This window comes from Lagopus muta, chromosome 20, assembly GCF_023343835.1.
Source record: "Lagopus muta isolate bLagMut1 chromosome 20, bLagMut1 primary, whole genome shotgun sequence".
Lineage (NCBI taxonomy): Eukaryota > Metazoa > Chordata > Aves > Galliformes > Phasianidae > Lagopus > Lagopus muta.
This window is the reverse complement of record NC_064452.1, coordinates 4,287,392-4,308,298: the sequence shown is the minus strand read 5'-3', so window position 1 is coordinate 4,308,298 and position 20,907 is coordinate 4,287,392. Positions and strand designations below refer to the sequence as shown.

At 51.3% G+C, this 20,907-nt stretch overlaps 4 protein-coding genes and 2 non-coding genes across 11 annotated transcripts in view; 1 reads left to right on the top strand and 5 right to left on the bottom strand.

Annotated features, from left to right (window-relative positions):
• SMG6 (SMG6 nonsense mediated mRNA decay factor) overlaps positions 1-3,037 on the bottom strand; it is a 90,636-nt gene extending 87,599 nt beyond the window's left edge. For all 6 annotated transcript variants that reach the window (XR_007380778.1, XM_048967185.1, XM_048967186.1 and 3 more), the window contains exons 1-2: positions 2,905-3,037; positions 194-1,958 (exon numbers count right to left, since the gene is read on the bottom strand). Coding sequence is in view for 5 of the 6 variants with exons in the window: in XM_048967185.1 (XP_048823142.1) it covers positions 194-1,958; positions 2,905-2,998 (1,859 nt within the window). In the remaining variant the exon portion in view is untranslated. The remainder of the gene's footprint in view (positions 1-193; positions 1,959-2,904) is intronic.
• Positions 3,038-3,085: 48 nt separating this feature from the next.
• On the top strand, positions 3,086-5,006 carry SRR (serine racemase). Its single transcript, XM_048967199.1, has 7 exons — positions 3,086-3,268; positions 3,356-3,491; positions 3,696-3,799; positions 3,879-3,998; positions 4,065-4,139; positions 4,313-4,522; positions 4,802-5,006. The coding sequence occupies exons 1-7, from the start codon at positions 3,110-3,112 to the stop codon at positions 4,997-4,999; spliced, it is 1,002 nt and encodes a 333-aa protein (XP_048823156.1). The 5' UTR covers positions 3,086-3,109; the 3' UTR covers positions 5,000-5,006.
• A 20-nt stretch (positions 5,007-5,026) lies between these two features.
• On the bottom strand, positions 5,027-11,615 carry TSR1 (TSR1 ribosome maturation factor). Its single transcript, XM_048967190.1, has 15 exons — positions 11,462-11,615; positions 11,280-11,383; positions 10,856-11,072; positions 10,650-10,784; positions 9,703-10,130; positions 9,225-9,384; positions 8,713-8,879; positions 8,236-8,438; positions 7,769-7,931; positions 7,544-7,654; positions 7,079-7,211; positions 6,542-6,658; positions 6,110-6,250; positions 5,924-5,998; positions 5,027-5,828 (listed from the first exon to the last, which is right to left on the bottom strand). Exons 1-15 carry the CDS (start codon positions 11,559-11,561, stop codon positions 5,650-5,652), a joined length of 2,433 nt encoding a protein of 810 aa, XP_048823147.1. The 5' UTR covers positions 11,562-11,615; the 3' UTR covers positions 5,027-5,649.
• On the bottom strand, positions 6,923-7,015 carry LOC125703202 (small nucleolar RNA SNORD91 family). The gene has a single exon (XR_007380792.1). It is a non-coding gene; the product is annotated as a small nucleolar RNA SNORD91 family (small nucleolar RNA).
• Positions 8,074-8,166, bottom strand: LOC125703203 (small nucleolar RNA SNORD91 family). Its single transcript, XR_007380793.1, has one exon. It is a non-coding gene; the product is annotated as a small nucleolar RNA SNORD91 family (small nucleolar RNA).
• A 1,987-nt stretch (positions 11,616-13,602) lies between the features above and the next one.
• On the bottom strand, positions 13,603-20,894 carry POLDIP2 (DNA polymerase delta interacting protein 2). Its single transcript, XM_048967198.1, has 11 exons — positions 20,665-20,894; positions 19,932-20,013; positions 19,224-19,321; positions 18,720-18,816; positions 18,234-18,309; positions 17,585-17,692; positions 17,278-17,414; positions 16,279-16,305; positions 15,966-16,091; positions 15,478-15,557; positions 13,603-14,079 (listed from the first exon to the last, which is right to left on the bottom strand). Exons 1-11 carry the CDS (start codon positions 20,838-20,840, stop codon positions 13,965-13,967), a joined length of 1,122 nt encoding a protein of 373 aa, XP_048823155.1. The 5' UTR covers positions 20,841-20,894; the 3' UTR covers positions 13,603-13,964.
• Between the last annotated feature and the right edge of the window lie 13 nt (positions 20,895-20,907).

The window sequence follows — 20,907 nt, the reverse complement described above, 5'->3', positions numbered from 1 at the left end:
TGCTCACAGTTTCTTTCTGATATCCAGACACCCCTGGCACATGATTAACACCCCCCAGCACATCATAAGATAGTGAACTATAGCCCCAATCCCTCAGATATCAATGCCCCCCATCCCCCAGATCCCCAGTGAGAAAACATCATGGACAACAGCTCTGGTAGGAATTTACTCTTGAAATGACTCAGCCACAAACCTCAGCTGGGCCATCTTCTCCAGCCCCTCTGGGCTGATGCGATCTCTGGAAAGCAGATTGCTGAGCTGCTGCTCCTGGTTCCCAGCCTCACGGAGGAGTTTGCTGAGCTCCTGCTGCTGCATGTTCCGCATCTGCTGCTCCATCTCAGGACTCAGAGGTGCTGGGGTGAGCGGGCCGCACATGTACTGCCCTGTCTGGCCAGGGTACCCGGGGTAAAAGGCTCCTGGGTACACACCATTGCTTGGACCCATTGGATACTGCAGGGAGTACCCGCCGTAAGGATACTGAGGAGCTTGGCCGGCAGCCCGAGGGTAATAGTAGGGGTTGTCAGAGTTTTGGAACTTATAATAGGACGTCTGGGCCTGGCGGGCTTCCCCCCAGGAGGTGGGACTCACTTCATCATCCGTGTCTAGGAAGTGAAGCTGTGGGGTTTGGCTTTTCAGGGCGGGTTTTTGGTCCGGGTTGTTGGGGTCCCACAACCTGCGAGCGGTGCCACCTCGGCCCCGGCTTCGGGAGCCCTTACTGCCAGCACCGCCCAGCAGCAGCCGAGGCCCAGGGTGACTGGGTTCAGGGGAGCCCACAGAGCAGGCAGACAGGTCTGTGTTGGCAGGCAGGAACAGAATCCCACGGCCCCTCCCCTGGGGCTCTCTGCTCTGGCTCCTCGCCTCCAGAGTCTCCGAGTCATTGCAACCAGAAAAAGCCTTCAGGGGCTTTTTTTTATCTGTGTCTGCTAGAACGACATCCCTGTTCATAGTCTTGCTGTCAAAAGTGACTCGGAAGTGTCCCTTGACTTCCCTGCCGTTGCTGCTCCACTCACTCTCACTCCTAGAAGCTCGACTCTGCTCTGAACGCTTTTTCCTGTCTGAAATCCTGTTAGAGACATACGCTTCTGCCTCATCGATTCTGTCATCATCCAAGGAGTCAGTGGAGGATGCAGAGAGCTGCTTCCTAGGACGTATTCTAGCACGCTCCTGCCGTCTCTCCATCCCATCCACCAGCGGGGCTCCATCTACACTGTTGTTGCTTCCAGCTGAGCTCGTGCTGCACGTGCGGTATCGGCTCCGCCGCTTGTCAGAGCGGGAATACCGCTTGGTAGCGCCCACCTTCCCCTGCATCACTTCATCGTGTGCCCTCCTCACCCTGTCACTTCGCTCTAGTCGTCTTCCTTTATCCGTCCTAGAGGATTTCACTCCGTCCCCTGCCTGGTTTCCCTCTCTGTCCTCTTTGTTTGACTTGGTTTTCTTGTTGTTATCTTCTGCAGAACCTTTCTCGGCCTCTTCACCACCTTCAACTCTCAGCTGTTCCACTTTAGAGGTCATTTCCTCAGTAGCCAACCGTAGGGCGACTTCTTTAGCAACTAATTGCAGGCGCTTCCCTGGCTGATAGATCTGCTGGTCCGGTTTCTTGATTCTCCTCGTGGTCTTGGCACAACACTCATCCACAGCACGCGGCGTGCACGTGTTCTCCTGGCTCTGAAGATCACCTTTAACCTCTGCCTCGTCGTTTCCCAGTGAAGGACCATTCTGGTTGTGGCTGTCACCATGCTGAAGTTCTCCATGACTGGAGGCCCTTCTCCTGAAGGACCCTCCTCCTGAAGGGCCATTCTCCCCCTTGCCTTCCTCAGCTCCGCTCCTCTCCTCAGAGGCCTCGTGCTTTGGTGGCACAAGTTTGCTCCTCAATCGGGAGAGGCCAGGCTTGTAAATCTCCAGATCTGGGCGCCTGTTGTCCTTGCGATGCCGTGGCTCCTTCACCTCTTTCATGTTTTCTAGGAAAAAAATAGAGAAAAACATAGGAATGTTAAGGCTGGAGAAGATCTCTGACATCATCAAATCCAACCATCGGCCCACCACACCCACTGAAGAAACCACATCCCCAAGAGCCACAACTCCACGGCTCTGGAACACCTCCAGGGTGGTGACTTCACCACCTGTGTCAATACATCACTGCTCTTTCTAAGAAGAAATTGTTCCCCATATCCAAAGTGAAAGAGTTATTCCCATCACAAAGCACACGAGGATGAGAAAAGCTCACAACAAATATTCAAGGAAAAACATTATCTGAAGGCAAAGTATTAAAAACACCCTGAAAGCTGCTTCAAGAGAACGCACGTGAAACGCTCCGTTGAGGCTCACAGGAAATCAATGAGCGAGAGCAGGAAATGAAGCAGCCTGACAAAGCTGACCAAATCCTGAACCCGACTCACTTACAAAACATCCCACAGCAGGTTTTGCCCCGAAGAACCACCGAGTTAACAGACGGACAAAGCACAGCGCCCGGGCCCCGATCTGCTCTGTGCCACAAAGCGGAGCACAGCCAGGGGCTCCTGGAGAAGCTCAGCACAGCAGGACCCCCCAACCCCAGGCACAGCCCCACCGCTCTGCTCTCAGGGCGGCATTCCCCCCTCCGTGCTTACAACCCACAGCATCTTCCTCCCTCTCCCCATAACCACATCGTCACAAAACGCCACACAGAACGCAGCGCACAGCCCCGACACAGCACAGCCCGGGCACAATACGTTTCGCCCTCAGGGCCCACTCCGTGCCCGCTCCCCCCGCGCCGCCGTTGTTGAACCCCCGCCTTCCCTCACCGCAGCAACAACGGCGGCCCCGGGCCCAGCACACACCCACAGAGCAGGCACGGCCGAGGCGAGGCGAGACAAAAAGGCCGAACGGCGGCTCCCCGACGCTTCCTCCTCCCTCTGCCCGCCTCACCTGCTCCTCCTGCCGCCCCGGCGCGGGCCTGCGCGGCTACCATGTCCCGCAGCTCTGCGGCCGAGACGCGGACGCGCTCCAGCCCCTCCGCCATCTTGTTTCGTGCCGGGGAGGGGACGGCGGCCGCGCGGGGCCAAACTTCCTCGCGCGGAGCCCGGCTACTGACCGCGCGCATGCGCACGGCGCGGTCGGGAGCGGCGCGGCCATGGGCTCGGTACGGGCGGCCGACGTGGAGTCGGCGATGGAGCGGCTGCGGGACCGCGTGCGGCGCACGCCCGTGCTGACTTGCGGGTCCCTGCAGCGGCTGGCCGGCCGCAAGCTGCTCTTCAAGTGCGAGCTCTTCCAGCGCACCGGCTCCTTTAAGGTGTGACGGGACGGTGGTGTGACAGGACGGTGCCGTGCCGGGGCGCCGGGGGAGGGGAGCGGATCCCAGCGGCGCGTCTCGTTGCAGATCCGCGGGGCGCTGAACGCGGTCAGGATCCTCGTGGAGGACGCGGAGAAGGCAGGGCGGGAGCGGCCCCGCGCCGTAGTGACACACAGCAGCGGGAACCACGGGCAGGCGCTCGCCCGTGCGGCCCGGGATGAAGGTAACGCGTGGGGGAAAAGGTCAGCGCGCAGAGCGTGAGATATAAGGCGTATCCCTGTGCGGCAGACAGCAGCACACCTCAGCTCCGCTCCACTAACAGCCCCAGCCCTGCGGAGCAGCAGGAGGGCTCTCCCTTCTCCGGACACGGCCCAGCTCCATTCCCCTTTTGCAGCATGCAAATTCCCTCCCGCAACTGTTCCAACAGGCATTCCTGCCTACATCGTGGTGCCCCGCACAGCCCCACGCTGTAAGCAAGCTGCCATCCGTGCCTACGGGGCCACGCTCGTGCCGTGCGAGCCCAGTGATGAGGTAAGGAAGGAGTTAGGGGGAAGCAACTGAGGACACGGTTTCCCGTCCTACTGTGCCAACTGCTGTGCTTTGCCTTTAGTCCAGAGCAGAGACAGCTGCACGCGTGGTCCAAGAGACAGGAGGAGTCATGGTGCACCCCAACCAGGAGCCAGCCGTGATCGCAGGGCAGGGAACTATTGCCCTGGAGGTGCTGGAGCAGGTGAGGGGATGTAGCACAAGGGTACAAGAGCTGCTATAGAAATGCTCACGTTTCTTTTCTATGCAGGCACCAGAGGTGAATGCACTGGTGGTTCCTGTTGGGGGCGGAGGAATGATTGCAGGAATAGCAGTGGCCATCAAGGTAAGTAACAGCACAGCTTAGAGATGATGGTTGTATCTCCACCTTTGTCAGGGTAGCTTGTCTCTAAGAACAGAAATCAGGGTTGCCTGGGGGTGTGCACCACAGCCCCCTGCCAGCACAGCAACACAGCACAGGTACTCAGAGCAACACAGTGACTCTCCTGCTTTCTGCAGGCGTTGAGACCAGATGTGAAAGTGTTTGCTGCTGAACCCCACAATGCAGATGACTGCTACCAGTCCAAGCTGAGAGGGGAACTGACCCCCAACCGCCACAACCCAGTCACCATTGCTGATGCAGTTAAAAGCAGTATTGGAGAAAACACGTGGCCCATCATTAGGGATTTGGTCGACGATGTTCTGACCGTCTCAGAGGAAGAAATCAAGGTAAGCACTCTCTGCCTCCCCTCCCAGCAGCTGCCAGCAGGCAGCTGGCTCCATCCAAGCTCTGCTCCTCTGTTCTCATCCCTGCACTCTCTCAGGGCAAACCCTACGCACCACAGCAGCTGTGCAAACACCAACACTCTTTCCAGCTGGAAAGAGTTGGTGGAAACTGCTCTCCCTCCCCAAAGTGCTGCAGAGCCAGATGCACTTGCAGTGCCCCCCATAGCCCTAGAGGAGCACGTACTTGCTGCTGGGATGACAGCTGCTCTTCTGTCCCAACAGCGAGCCACACGGCTGGTGTGGGAAAAGATGAAGCTGCTGATTGAGCCAACAGCGGGTGTGGGAGTTGCAGCCGTGCTCTCAGAGCAGTTCCAGGCAGTCCCCCGGGAGGTGGAGAATGTTTGCATCGTGCTGTGTGGAGGAAACGTGGACCTGAGCTCCCTGACCTGGCTCACAGACCTCCCTGGGGACGGAGACTGAGAACAGAGCAGCATATCCAGTGGCAGGAACCTGGCTTTGAATTTGTACGATACTAAAAACCAGATGAACAAAGCCAGAGGTTTGAAAGCTTCTGTGAAGGGGTAAGGAAAGATGGAGCTGGTCTCTACAGCCCAGAATCACTTGGTTCCAAAGCAAAGGGTGACTACAGGGAGCCTGAAAGCAAAGCACTGCTGCTTCTCCCCTTCCCAGCCATCCTGCTCTGGAATAGACCTTGAAGCAGACTGCACCCAGCCACTGCCCAGCTGCTGTTTCACCTTTCTCTGTCATCAGCAACCTCCAACAAACTCCTGTCTGATACTGCAAAATCCTCTCACCCACTGCTGTGGCAGAGCAAGAAGACAAAAGTCCCAGCAAGCCATAGGGCTCACAGAACAGCAGGGTGCTGACAGATTCCCATTTGGCCTCTACAGCTGGCCGCCACCACCAAGACTTAGAGACGTAAATATTTTTTGAAAAACATTTCCATTAAAATAAATAACTCTAATCTATCCTAAGCACCAACTGTTGAGACAGCTGCCCCAGTACAAACCCTGGGCACTGATATGTCCAGGACATCAGTGTGCACAGTGTGCTTAGGCTGAGAAAGCAGCCGGAGAGGCACAAACTGCACTAGCACTGTGCCTGGAGGCTTATTCCATTTCCACCTCTTGCCCTGGCAGTGCACTCTCACTCCTCACCCACGGCACAGGCTCTGGGACATAGGGATCATAAGTCCATTTAGGATAAACACGCTTGTAGAGGTTCAGCAGCACGGTGTCCTGGGACTTCAGCTGTCCATCAAAGTGGCACTTCATGTGACCATGTGTCCCTAGGGAAAGAGCAGAAGAGGCCATTAGCTGTCACTCCTGCCCAGGAAAACCACGTCCTGTTCATCATAAGAGACAAACACAGAACCAAACCTACCTAATGGCTCTTTTATATGCCCTCTACGACCCCATTTTGTTCTTAGCTCCACTGGCTTAAACCACATCACGTCCTCTAGAGAGCAAAACACAAATGGCACATAAGCAACAGGCTTTGCCACAGAAACACAAGGCACAGTTCTTCTGCTTCCACATCCCCTCTTCCCACTGCATACACAGGCCATACCTCTGTTAAAGAACATGTACCGCACCACAGCCGCCTTGGTGAAGATCTTGAAAGGATGACCACTGAGCACGAGCCGCTTGATGATGATTCTGTCCGGGTCCACAGCCAGCAGAGAACCCGTGGCAATGAGGTCGTGCATTCCTGCAAGACAGATTAATTACCACACCAGGGTAGCGTTACCAAATGCAACTCCATTACCACCTCCCTCACCACAACCCCCTTCACCACATGGGTCAAGGCCCAGAGCAGCCCCCCAGCAGGAAGAAAGGTGCCAGTGGTAACAGAGAAGGAAAGCAGTTAATTTTCTCAGACAGCATGTATTTTTCTTTTTTTCAAGTCACACTTTACAAATAGATGCACTCTTGGTAAAAGTATAAGAAAAGCCTGCTAACATATATTTCTTAACACACTCTCAGCACTAATCCGACTTACCGTTACTTCTCTGCTTAAAAACAAGCACTGAGACAGGTGGGAAAGTGATGGGAGCGTAAACAGTCACCACCAGGGCAGAATCCGGGCGCAGGAAACGCTCCAGCTTGTGCTTATCAGCTAGGATAGAACAGCAGTGACCAAGTTCAGTCCAACAAAAGTCCTCAGAGCTCTGAGAAACCCCACTGAACTCCTTCTTTCCTAGCAAAGGGGCTCTGTGTTGAAAGATAGCAGGCTACACGCAGCACTTCCCTGCTGGCATAGGGTGTCTAGGAATGAATGTGATCCTCTGAGCTGCCAGCTTGCTGCATGGAACTTGCCATTGCCTTGCCAGAACCAGAAAACCATGCTGCCCAGCCCTCCTGCTCCCCACTGTTTAGTGCCTCTCCTGGAAGCCTCAGCGCCTTGGTGCGTGTCTTCAGAAGAATCCTTCAGCCAGGTTCAGACATTGTGGCTAAGACATCACAGGCTTCCTGCCCTACAAACCCTGGCCCCACATCCTGCCGTACCTGTTCTCTCCCCACCAGTCCCCTCACAAACCTGATGTGTGCTGGGAGAACAAAGGGGAAGCTCGGAAGCGCCTGAACCCGCAGTGGAAGATCAGCTCCTCCTTTGCCCTCACTGGATCACTGTTGCTTGGATGCCGCCGCACCAGGAAATTCAACACAGACATCTGCAGGATGGACACTGCTGTGAGAAGCTGACAGCAGGGCTGGCAAATAACATCAAGAGCAGAAAGCAAACATTGCAACAGGGACAAATTCCCTTCACTGTGGTTTCCCAAATGACTGCTGGTCATCAGTGCAAACCAGCCAGATGCTCCAGTCTGAAAACCTCTGGAAGCTTCAGGCTGCTCTGACCACAGGAAGATCTGGTTTCAAAGTGCAAGCAGTGCATGGAAATCTTAGCCCAAACCTTCTGCAGCCAAAACCTCTCCAACCCATCAGGGGAATCACATGAAGAGCTGCACACACACAAGGAATCAACAGAGCCCAACTTAGTCACCTTCTGTTCATGGGGAAGCAGTGAGAACAGGACTAGTGGCTTCCCTTCTTTGAAGCTCTCCATTACTGACACGGGGACATTGCAGACATGCAGTGTAACATACCAGCCAACCTGCCAACAGAGCATCAGTTGTGAATACTTCTTGCAGTAGGAAAAAAAAGTGTCAGGACAGATACAAGGCCAGGATTAAGACAGGGAACCAAGAACAGCATCCAGTGGAGTTACCGAAGCTCCTTCAGTCTCCTCTTTCTCTATTTGCCGGAAGAGGTGCTTTCTGGTTCGGGAGAAGTCCTGGAACTGGTAAATCCTTGCATAGTCCCTTGGGAGATTCTCTTTAGGGTCCCATGGAGAAGTCCTGAAGCTCTTGAGCCCTCGGTACTTCTGGAACCTTAAGGACAGACAACAGGAAAGACAAACTGATTCACAAATGCACAAGGACTAACGCTAGGACTCCGCCTCGCTCCTCTCTCTCCTAGCTCAGGACATGTTCTTTCTGCCCCACGGAGTGGCACAATGCCTCAGCTAGCATCTCCCCTGGAAGCCTCAGAGCCTAAGGGTTCATCTTCAGAAGAGTCCTTCAGCCAGGTTCAGACATCACGGCTAGGACATCACAGGCTTCCTGCCCTACCTCAGCAAACCAGAGAGGAGAACCCCTTCCAGCTCCTCTCCCATCACCGCATGTAGTTTCTTACCGGACTCTGGCAGGCACATCACGTGGTGTGTCCACCTCATCTGGAAACATCTCATCCATCCTCTCCTGTTTGTATTTCTCCAGCATCTGTTCATCTTCCTCTGCCTTCTCATCATACTGGTCATCCCGCATGCACTCAGACATGGTCACGGTCTCACATTCCTCCTCTGCAAGCTCTTCTTCCTCCCCACTGCTTTCTCCCTCCTGACACACAGGAGTACAGGCACTCAGTTATGTCTCTGCAGCAAATCCCGTATCTATTTGCACAGTGTGATTCATAGCTACAACACAGTCCCCCATTTTGGTATCTAGCAGAGCAGAAGTAGCAGGATAGATGTGAGAGGCTTAACATGGAAATCCAAACAAGTCTTATCTCAGTGTTGTGTTCCTGCATAGGGAAAGCTACAAGGACAGGACCAAGCTAGGCTATACAACAGTATCCAGAAGATCAATTGCAGTATCAGCTCTTAGGAATTACCTGGGAAACTGCCTCTTCCATCATATCATCACCAAAATCATCATCTTCATCATCATCTTCTTCTTCCTCCTCACTGCCTTCTTCTCCCTCATCAACAATCCACGCAGCCTGGTACTTGGATGTACCTTTGGGGACCTTCACCACCCTTTTGTTCTCCTTCTGAGATGCTGTGGGAATTCCACCAATGGTTAATACAGGTACAAATCTCCTTTTGCTCAGCAGCATTTACACCAGAAGAACCAAGCCAACCTCTAGAGCCCAGAGTCACTGTTTCCCAGAACAGAATTTGTCAAAGCCTAGAAAAGGCAGCTAAAATGTAACCCTGTTGTCAGGCAAACCAGCCAGCCCTGCTATCAGGTGAGGGTAACCAGGAACAGAAGTCACAAGAAATCCCTTGGTTCCCAGTAGCTTGTTTCTCCACAGCCACCTTCAGCTATCCCACCAGCAGGTGGCTTCTGACAGCCTTTCTAACAGGGACAAGGAAAAGGTACAGAAATACTGCTGCTATTCACCCTCTGCATCTTGCAGTTCTTCTTCAGTTGGCCAGGTCTGCTCCCCTTCCATAGGATCAGGAACCACTTCTGACTGTAAAGATTCCTGTTTGCTTGTATCTGCCTTCATCAGGATTTTAACATCTTCTTCCATCTCATCAGGACCATTTGCAGAGTCTTCCTGAAGAGCAAAAGCAGAGTCCCCAGCTGTAAAGCTATCCATCTGAAACTAATAACAAGTTTAAAGCCAAGGACAACTCCTCCCACAGCCCTTGCTACCAGAAAATATCCAAGAAACAGCACAAACTCCCTCCAGTGTCAACGTCAGTTATGCTGTAAGGGAGCCACAGCTCACTGGCAGAAAATGAACCTATTGCCTCTTCTGATAAAACTCCCTTTTTCCCCCACCCTTTACCACCCATAACCAAACATACTTTCTGAATGAAAGCTTAGAAACACTGTTTTAATGGGCACAGCAAAGCCATGATGTCCCACAAACCTGCATATCCATGTCCTGACTCTTCTTCTGTCCTTTAACCGCTCTGGGATTCAAAGAGAGAGGGTCAGGGGGGGCATCCACCTGGCTCATCTGGAAGTCTCCATGCCCCACAATATGCACCAAGCTGTTCACATTGAGGGTCCGTCCTCGGACAAAACCAGACACCTTCAAGGTCCCAATCTGGTCACACTCCTGACTGGGCACAAACTCAGCAGCATAGGCAAGCAGGTGAGCCCGCCTGTCCCGAAAAGCGAGATGCCGCTGCTTCTGGGTAGCGAGGTGCCTCAGCAGCACTGAGGACTCCTGCTCTGTGTTTAGGGGAAAGAGCTTGACCTCTGGAAACCACTTCTCAATAGCTTTGGTGAGTTTCTTCTTGGCATCTATCCGCTTCTTTGGTGGCACATCGGTGCCCCCTGGGACAGCAAGAACTACAAAGGACGTAGAACAGAGTTCCCCATCAGAGCACAAACCTCCTTATACCCCTTTCACAAAGCATTAATGCTAACTTTGATGCCTGCAGCTCAAATAACCAAAAAAAAGTCTGACAACACAAGGTACAAAGGCGGTTTCACCCATTAAAAAAAAAGACAGATTTTCTGTCTTCAGATAAAAGATTTTAAGACTAAATTGACTATGGAAATAAGGGTCTGGGAATTTAACTCAGCAAGAAACCAACTCACTCCTTTTGCTCTGCACAACTGGACAGCCATTGCAATACTAATAACCACCATACTTCTGAGACTTAAACCTAGAGCTCCAGCATTGCCCTACCAGGAGAGTAAGACAATAAGACAGCATTTACCTGACCAGCCCTCAGAAACAGAACAGCCAGAAGGCCTGTGATTACTTACTAACATACAGAGCTTCTACTTATTGCAACAGTAAGCCCCCCCTCAGTCACCCCACTCACCCTGTACCCCAGTAGAAGCTCTGAATTTTCATCTCACCGTAACTGGGCAGCCCCTGGGCAAAAAGGCAAGAGAGGCAGTGCTCCCCTGTGCTGTCCCAGCCATCCACAGGATCCAAGACAAAAAGCAGGGAGTCGGCAACTTTTGCTAGGTCCATGACGGCATGCAGATCCCCTGCATACAAGACACCTCAATTACTGGGGCTGCTGGGGGTACAGAACTGAGACCCACACGAACTTCCTCACCTGCCTGCGCTGTCACAAACCGCCAGCGCTGCTTGAGCCGGGGACAAAGGATGGCAAAGCTGCCGGCTTTTCCCTCATCCAAGTGGACAACAACCGAATCTTGGCTCTGCAGCAGGCGGAGGGCATCGTGTGCTGCAGCCCTGGCGTGCAGCGGCACCACGACCACGAGATGTGGGGGCCCATCCCTGCTGCCCAAGCTCCGCTTTTCTGCTAGCACCTATGGGCAAAGATCATGGCGTGAAAACCATCCCAGATCCAGCTCCTATCTCACACCCCTGATCGATACTGCAGCTCCACAGCTCGGTCCTATAACGCTTGCTTAGCCAGCTCCTAGACCCAAAGCAGCCCGGTCCAACAAAGCTACCCCCACACCCCATCCTACCAGCCGTTCCCCACGCCAGGCCCAAAACCCCCGAGCCCTCACCGCCTCCTTGCGCTGTCTGCGGAGCTGCAGCGCCTGGTGCCGTCGATCTACCCTGTTCAGATCTCGGCGCCGACGGTGCGGCAGCGCCTTGACGGAGACTCGGCCTGCGGAGAGAGAGCGGTCAGGCGGCGATAAGGCTAACGGGAACGCGGTGGGGAGCCCCACGGATCGCCCCGCCTCACCCCCAGCTCGGCGCTGTGCCGTCCCGCGGTGCTTCCCGCCCTTATGCGCCTTATTCTGCTGCTTCAGGGGCCCGGCCCGGTGAGCGCCGCTCGCCACCATGCTGCCTTCACGCCGCCACGGCCGCTTCCGGTCATGCGTTTTGCGTCACTTCCGGCGACGTGAGGGAGCGGAGTAGGCGGCAAAGTGCAGATCGCATTCAAGATGGCGGCGGCGGGGATGATGGCCGTGCAGCATGGCGGAGCATTTATGGGGCTGCACGCGGGGGAAATGACAGGCAGGACGCCCAGCCGTTCCTTCAGCGCTTTATTGAGGAGTTCTTTATACACGTATTTACAGAGGAGAGAAAAGCCCCTTTCAGGAGAGCCGCTGGGTGTGGGAAGGGGGACTGAGGAAGAGCCCCAAAGCCAGGCCTGGGGCTGGTCCTGTCCTGCTCCACACACAGATCGGGCAGCAGCGTTCCGTGCTCCCCATGCCAGCCCCGTGTGCTGTGGCAGCACTGCACGCTGATTGGCACAGCAAGGTTCTGTCGTACCCCCAGGCCCACACCATCTGTCAGAAGCACAACTGCCCTTGCTATTGGAAGCATTAGGCCCACACCACCCTCAGAACGCAAGCAGGTGAGCTGGTAAGGTTAAATATTTACAATAGTGTTGCAATTGCCAGGAAAGATGAAGTCAGTAACTCAAGAGAAGCAGGGCGGCTGCTTCTCTGTTCTCCACTGAACGATGGCAAAGGAGGAAAAAAGAAATAAGAGCTAGGAATCCCCCCCTCCCCCCAGCACTGTGTTATTCCCTTCTTTTCTCCTGCAAAGCAAACAGCATAACAGTGGTGCATGACGGAGGGTCAACTGAGAGCAGCTCTTTACCAATCCTTACCTACTCCTAAAACAAGCGGTCCAAACCTTCTAACTAAAAGCAATGTAGATCACGTCCTACCTGACAGGAAAGAAGTCACAAAATTAAGAGACCAGTGACAAATAAACACTGTTTAAGCATTAGTAATTAATTCTCCCTATATGGGTGTTCATTAGCTGCTGGGCAGCACACGGTCTCTCCTACTGTCTGACCACGTGGCACTGCCATATAGAGCCAAACGTGGAGGGAAGAGGACATGAGGTAACTGGGATACTTCTGGAGCAGGAAAAACAGGCCATAAGTTATTTATCCCTTGCCATTTATGCAAAACCAGGGGAAGGAACATGGTTTGAAACTTTTTCCACCTAGGTTTCCCATCACAAGGCAACCTCTGCCCCTACAAGTCACCCAGGGCCGGGCCTAGGACATCCAGGGGCAGCAGAAGAGGCCGATGTCTGATCTCTGCAATCCTTGGAGCTGGTGAGAGCAGTTCAGGCTGGTGAAGAATATTAACACCTGATGTGCACTGAGACCAGGCCCTTCACAGGTAAAAGCAAAATTCCCACAAACCCTCACACTGTAAGCTTACAAATATTTCACCAACCCGTGCCTGCACTTTGGCAAGGCCCCCTGTGCAGACTACCAAAAAAAAAAATAAAAATAATAATAATAATAACAATCACACCGTACTGAAATGAGCAAGCAGGAGCAAAAGCCAAGCACTACCTCATTGTGGGTGACTGCTTTCTGGGTAAAAGTATTCCTCTCAGAGCAAAAACTGCCAAGAAAACACAGAGCTACATCATGTATTGCTAGAGGTAGGTAAGCCCTCGGGACACGGGGGGCTGCTGTTCATGTGCCCTTCAGCTCCCCTGGACTATTGCATCATGCAGCCCAGTGCTGCACGCTCAAAAGGCACCGTGTCTGCCTGCTCAGCACTACCTGCCAACACACCTTTCCCTCTCTATGCTCTCTTCTCCAACAAAACAGGCTTTGCATCACCTCCCCAGCGCATAGCTCAGGCAAGCTGCAAAGCAAGGAGCATAGCTTACAAGGCTGCTCTGCCACACACTGGCTAAAGCCCCGAAAGCAGCAGCATTGCAAGAAGGCTGCGCCTTGTCAAGAAGTACAGCAGTTCATTTCTTCTCCCTAAGACATCCTCCTCGCTGCCTTCTGAAGCAGCAAGAAGTTTGGGCTGACTCTGCTTTGCACAAGGGTGAAGAGGAGCAAGAAGCCAGGGCAAGCTGGAGGCAACTTCTAGGCCTTAGTTTATAAAGGAAGACTGGTTGCAACTGGAAGGGCCAGTTTATTAGAGAAACCTCACATTGCAGAGAATTCACAACACATTGGAAAGGGGCCAGGCCTGCTGAGGGGGCCAGTCTTCTGCAGCCACACAGATCTACATTGCCCAGGTCCAACCCCAGCAGGTGCCACAAAGGGAAGGGTTAATTGTAGCACAGCTTATGTTTACAAGCAGCCTGAGAGAGCCAGTACTAAAGTTGAAAAAAGAGCCTCCTCGTTAGACAATGGTTAAAAGTGAAATGTTTAAAATGTTTAAAAGCTCCATTCTCCTGGCTGCAGCATGAGGAGGGAAGGTAAAGATCTACAACACACACAGTTCTCTGTGGGTCTCAGCACTCAATCTGCTCTACCAGTGCAGGCCGGAGGGGGGGGTCTTCTCATCTTTGTTGCTTTCCAGAGAAAAGGGTGGGATTCGGACATCAAAGTGGGAGCCATCAGGCCTCTCAAATCGAAAAGTACCCCTGCAAAATAATGGTAGAGATCTCGCTGAGGCCAGGGAGAGACACAGCTAGGAATCATCACTAGGCGCTAAGAAACATCTCTTCCATATCCTGCTGAGGGACTGGGGCTGGTTCAGCATCTGTTTGCCAGGATGACTCACTTATTGGAAGACTCCTGGGCAGTTTACATCACATCTCTAATACACATTTCCTGAATAAAGATGTCATGATTGGAGCCTCCTGGAGGTAAATGCACTCCAAGCATCTGCAGCAGTGTTTATCTCACACCCACCCCAGAGGAGATGGAACCATCCGAACTATTTTTACAAAATGATTGCAAGTAAACTCTGATTTGCATTTCTTGGCAGAAGCTCCAGTAGTTGTCTGTGTTAATATGAAATCCCATTACAGAAGCAATTGCCAATTTTGTCTACTTTGCCCTTCAGAAAGGGTGTGGAGGAACTGAATCTACCTGTTCTTGAACACAAAAAGAATTTGCCACGGCCCTGTTATTCTCACTGCCCTGAACTTCAGAGCCTTTGCCTTCTTTTCAGGATGCATGAAAGAGGGGAAAATAAACAACACTACGACTATTTTTATTCCTCAGGGCATACATTCAGGCAATTAAATTGCATAATGTCAAACTAGGGTATAGCCTATAGGTAAAGAGCTGCTCTTGAGCTTTTCCCAACTCAGACAAAGGCAGTTTCAAAACAGCTTAACATCTGAAACAGATTTACTCAAAAAGCACAAGCCAGAGACCTGTCACACAGCAGGCAAGAGGTGGCTGCACATTTATTGTCCAGAGACAACACTAGATGTGCTAACCTAGTTGAAATGCAAAACAAAAGGAAACTGCTTTAACCATGCAATAGAGCAGAATAACTCGGGCTGAGCGCTTCCCCACCTGCCCTTACAGAAGAGAGAACCTGGATGCCAGTTAAATTGAAGGTCTTAGCTGGCCTAAACTGGGAGTAACCCCACGTGCCAATTGTTTGTGAACACAAAAGTGCACTGCAGGAGCAGAATCCAAGCCCAGTGAAAGAGCAGCCCCCCCAAAGAGGGAGCACCACCACACAGCACCTCTGCTGCCCAGAGAACGCCAGCACGGAGCCTCATGCCAAGGACTGAAAGGGAAACTGAGTAAAGCAGTACTGCTTCATGTCTTTTCAAATCCAGTTCAGCAAAGATCAGAGAAGGAGGATAATTAGCCTAGAGCCTTCTTAGTGCAGGAAATCAGCAGATCTTCTTACCCCTAACTGGGATTACTAATATGAAGAAGCTTACAAAGACCCACTTTAACTACCAAATCCCATCCAGTTCACTTCAAGCCACCACTTCAGACTGCAAACTGTGTCCCAGTCGAGCGCTGTGGGATCCTGTATCTAAACCACTACTGCAGTAATAAGTGTTTCTTACCACATGTGACCACTGGATGCCTGCAGGGAGACGTGACTGCTGTACTGAAATGCTGGCTGTTCTTTGGATAACACCGGCTCCTGAGAAAACAAGAGACCACTCTACATCAGCAAAGGATCTTATGATTCCTCCACAGCCAGGTGTCAACAGGAAATTTACACACAAAGAAGAAAACCAGAGATGCATACACAACCTTCAGAAATGTTATTTGGCACCAGTTCCTCTTTTCTGTTTCTTAACGCCTCGGCATCTCTCCCAACTCCATGGAAAACAAAACACCCAGAGAGTAACACCAGTCTGATGTATTAGTCCAGTTTTCCCAATGTCAGTAATTTAGAAACATTCTGTGTGAAGTTCATGTATACAAGCATCACATAAAAAGCTTCTGTTTTGGGGTTTTTTTTTTCCTTCCATTCCTGTTTTCTATTCTACTTCTATTGCCCACTAAGCAATTCACTGGCAAATCAATCCAGCTGCACAATACCTACCCTTCCAACAACACCACGGCCTCGGACTGTTTCCAGGGTGCCAGATAAGCTGAATATCCTCCAGTGCCTTTCTCGGAGCTGCACCACTTCACTGTCAAGGTTCTCCAAGCGAATACAGTAACGCCACTGGACAGAAGAAAAACTGTCATCAAGAACCAGAATCAGCTGCAAATAATTGATAACCCATAGCCAGTACTGGGAAACAGCTGCCAGGCAAGGGCTACTCTCTCCCTCAGAGTTTATCACACAGCAATGATGCCACAGCAAATAAACTCCTTCCCTTTAGCTGCTCCGCAAAACAAAAGGCACTTACCCAGTAGACATGGGAATTCTGGGCTTCCTGTCAAGAGAAACAAAAGACTTTAGCAGCTGCCCTTCAATGCTCAGTGCCAAAACCTCTTCAGCTGTCAGCACAGCACAAGCACAGGAGCTCTCTCTCCATGCCAGCGTGATGCAGACAACTCACGTGAGCACAGACAGCTGCTCTCCAAAGCAGTCCAGCAGTTGCTGCCTGGCACTGGCTCTGCTCTAAACACAGTCATGAGGTGGGAGATTTGCAGATCTCATGACTACAGAGGAGAGTGGATCTCCTTGTTAATTACACACACTTCACAGATCCACAAACACCCATTTCCTTGCCTTCAGGCACCTGTTTTTCTGACAGCTCAGGGCAAAAATCAGCTGGAGCCCACGGAAGCTGCAATTTCAAACCAGAACATTCACCCATCACAGCACAGCTGTACTCCTCCAGACTCAGAAACCAAACTGCTGCTGTAATTCCTGGCTTAGAAGCCCATTACAGCCTTATTGTCTCGAATGGTCCATGTCAAGATGCTACACTATGAAGAGTGAATGGTTGTGTATTAAATCCAGAGGGTTCTAACCTCCATTCGAGATAGGATACAGAGGTCAACACCTACAGCACCTCACTGCTGGGCAGGATAACAGGCTCGTGGCCCCAAAGATGTCTGCTGGAGTAATATTACACACATATCTGGTACAGTAAAGGACAAATTTATAAGCATTCCTAAATATCTTCCTGTCAGTGTTTAGCAGGAAAGTCCAGGGTATTTCCTACCCAACAAATAACAAGAGAAATCCAAGCACAGGACTTATTCCCCAAGGAGTTATGACAAAGCAGTTTCGTGCTCATACATAAGCTGGACAATGAAATTGCAAATGGGGCCAAAAAGTGATTTCTCCAGTAAGCAAAAAATACTTTCAGTCAGTAAACAGGCCTTAGAACAAAAAAAAAACCCCAAACATACAAGTTAAACAGATCACAGAACAGCAAGATGTAACACAGACCTACCCTCATGCCCATATAGAAAGGGATGACTGTGACTCGAATGTTCTCTGTGGTTTCCCGGTGCACATCAGAGAGCTCTAACCAGGGGTGGTTCTTTTCCTGCCATGCACAAAGTGTATCCCGTGCTACAAAAGGTGGAACTGCAAGCAGGGAAGGAGTACTTAAGTATAATGTAACAACACAGTCACAAAAATAACTTAAAAGAAGCTTTAGTGTAACAAAAATCCACAGCAGACTCTAAGTTTTATACTGTGTCCAAGATGATGGATGGATTTTAGATATGGTACAGCACCATGAGGCCAAAGATTACCTTTTGTTTGGTCATACATGAGAAATCTCTCAAAGAGCTCATGCTGGATGGGCACTTGATCAGTGGAGCTGTAGGGAAGGATATCTTCATGGCTTACATAGTCTAAACCTGAAAAAGAAACCCCCAAAGCCATGGAACTTCTCCAGCAAAGAGCTGCTCAGAAGTCCCCTGACAGTGAAACAGATTTCACTTGCAAGAAGAAAAGGATTTTGGCAGCAGAAACCAATGCCAGAACTATGATTGCAAGCACGATGGGAGGAAATTGGCTACCAATAACCTTGGCTGTGAGATTTCTCCACAGGGTGAATTCCAGATAGGGGCTGCAAAGTGACTGTACAGCCACAAAAGGCGTTTGGACAGGAAACACATAGGACAAAAAGAGAGCTAGTGGTCCTGGGAGCAAAGCAGAATGGCCTGTATGCAACAGAGCATGCATATGGCATCTATGTCTCAGCAGCTCCGAGCAGCCATGCCTTTATCACAGTCTGACAAACTTCAAACAGGGCCCCACACCACAAGCAGCTCTACTACAGCAATGTCCTACATGCAGTGCTGCTGCACTGGTAGCAGCTGGCTCTGTGTGGCTTTTTTTGAGCTCACTCCATGAGTAATCACATCTCCACAGCAGTCAGAAGTGCATTTCACTAACCTGGTATGGCATAGAGGGCTCTGCTGTCATCGTGATTTGCCAGGAACGTCACCGCTTCTGTCTGCGACCTCTGGGACTGAGAAAAGGAAGGTTTGTGTCTTTCAGTGCAGATTTTTGGGGGCCAGTTTCCAGTGACATTTCGGTTTACTGTTGCTCTTTCTAAAGTGCTTTACAATTGTTTTATTTGACTGATTCACCTCCTAATATTTCTAGACTAATTCTTCCCTCAATTCAAAAACATTCTCAGTGCTGCATCTCACAATTGCCTACACATAACAAAATAGAAACACCAAAAGGATGAGGAAATAAGGTTAGAAAGGGGAAAAACAATCCAGAAAACAGGCACACGACATTCCAGGATACTTTCTTCAGGGCAGTTATGACTCGATGAACAGTAACTACATAGATTTATAGCCACTGGAAGAAAAGCATTCACACTGGAGAAGATACCTTAATTTCAATACCAGGATGATATTGGTTACTTACAATGTGTGGACAGTCCCGAGCATCTATTAGCACCTGATAGTAAGTATGAGTTTTGCCCTTGACCTCTTTGGAACCATGGCCTGCTACATTCTCGCTCCTAAACAGAAAAGCAGAACGCTGAGCTCCAGTGTGTGCTCACCAACCCCTGCTTCATCTGCTGCTCACAAGGGGAAGGAGCTCACTTCAGGATGGCAGCAAACTGCTGTCACCAGGACCAAGCACATTCATAACAATAACTTCTTAAAATACATTTCACAGTCATTCAATTCCATTTCCAATTTCTCACTCTCTCACACACACACGCTCTCTTCCTTTGTCCTTCCATCATCCTGCCTCTAATTAACAGAAAATTACTGCAGTATCTTGTTTGAGCACATCTATTCCAGTTTACCCTCACATAAAACAGAACCATACTAATGTTCTCCTTAAAAAACTTCATTGCTTCAAGCACGAAACTTGCTAATAAGTGTCAATATAACTGCATAAACTAGAAAGAATCCTTACTTTTCTGTGACAGGAGAAGCAACATCCCGATCATAGAGCCTAGCTTGCCAGGGAAACAGAACTATTCCTCGATAGCCAAACACACTGTGAAGAAATAGCTGAAAGGAACAAACAGTTGCATTTGAATACACAGCAAGCTTCACTCTTAGATACAACAGAAAGCACAAACCCACCAGGCCTCTTTTGGAAAGTATCAGAAGAAAAAAATATCTGTTAACTAAAGTAGAATTTGTTACATGAGAATACAGGACAATCACTACAGCAGAAACACAGAGGGAACATAATGTGAAACGAGTACAAGTTTGCCTTGCCTCTATCCCATAAAACAAATGGTTGAACCAGTAATAAAGTAGTGGATCAAAAGAAGTGCAGAAAGGAGAGAGGGATGGAAGACTGCTCAGAAACACAGAAACATGTGAGAGTCGTATATGCAGAAATGAGGTTAGCTGTTCCTCAGATTTAGCAATTCTCTCTTTTGCTGCTAAAGGGAGAAAACAAATTAAAACTGGAGAGCAAATACCACTGTATGAACAGACGTGGCATGTTGCAGATTCTTATCAACTTGCTACTGTCAGATGACTGACAAACTGCCAACACAGCAGACACAAGAAACACCAAACTGTGACACTTCTGGCCTTCCACTGCTATGCCACAGCCTTCTGATGAGCAGAAGCTCTTTCCCATGCTCTGCTCCCCAGGACAGCTCACCTGACCCGTCTCGTATTTGCCATGCTGCTTTGGTGCCTCAAACACTCCCACTGTCTCCAGCACTTTGCCCTCCAGACGGTTCCTAGGAGCAGACAGAGGTTTTGCTGGCTGTGCAGGGCAGCACACGGGCCATGCTGGGCAACGTGCCCAGAGCTGGGAGCACTATGCATAGCACCAGAGCCCCCTCCCTGTACCTCACACATTCCCATGAGCACCTACTGCTCTCAGCCCCAGTGCCCCCCCTCCTCAGACCTCCCTCCCTTTTCCAGTCACACCCAGTCACCCCCAGTCTCCCAATAATCCCTCTCCAAGCACTCCAACATCCTCCACCTGCCCCTGTGGTCCCTGACTCACCTGAATGCCCCTCCCTCAAACCCAAGCACAACCCAAACAACCCCACGCATCCCAAAAACATCTGATGCAACCCAAAACCCCTTCCAATACCCCATCACCCAGCCCAATACCCCCTCATTCACCCCCGACACTCCTCAAACGCACCAAAAAAACCTGACCCACCAACACCCCCTCACAAATCCAACCACAAAAATCCCCAAGATTCAACCACAATGACACCCCTGCACCCGCCCCAACAACTCCTCAACCACTCGAACACCCCCAGACCCACCTGAACACTCCCAGACCCCCCCCACGCACACCAAAAGCACCTCACCCGCCCCAATAACCTCCGACCCACCCGAACCCCGCCGTCAGGCCCGCCCCTCACAGGCCTCACCGCGACGACAGGTGCCTCCGCGGCAGCAGCGAGACGGCCGCGACGCTGCCCCCGCTCAGAGCCCGCGGCACGCGGGTCGGGAGCGGCTCCCAAAGCGGTTCCCACAGCGGCAGCCCGCGGGCACGGCACCGACCCAGCGCCGCCGCCAAGTACCGCCGTGCCGCGCCGCCCGACATCCCGCCGCCGGCCCACACTACAGTGCGGGCCCACTTCCGGTCCTCCGCTTCCCGGAAGTGTCTCCCT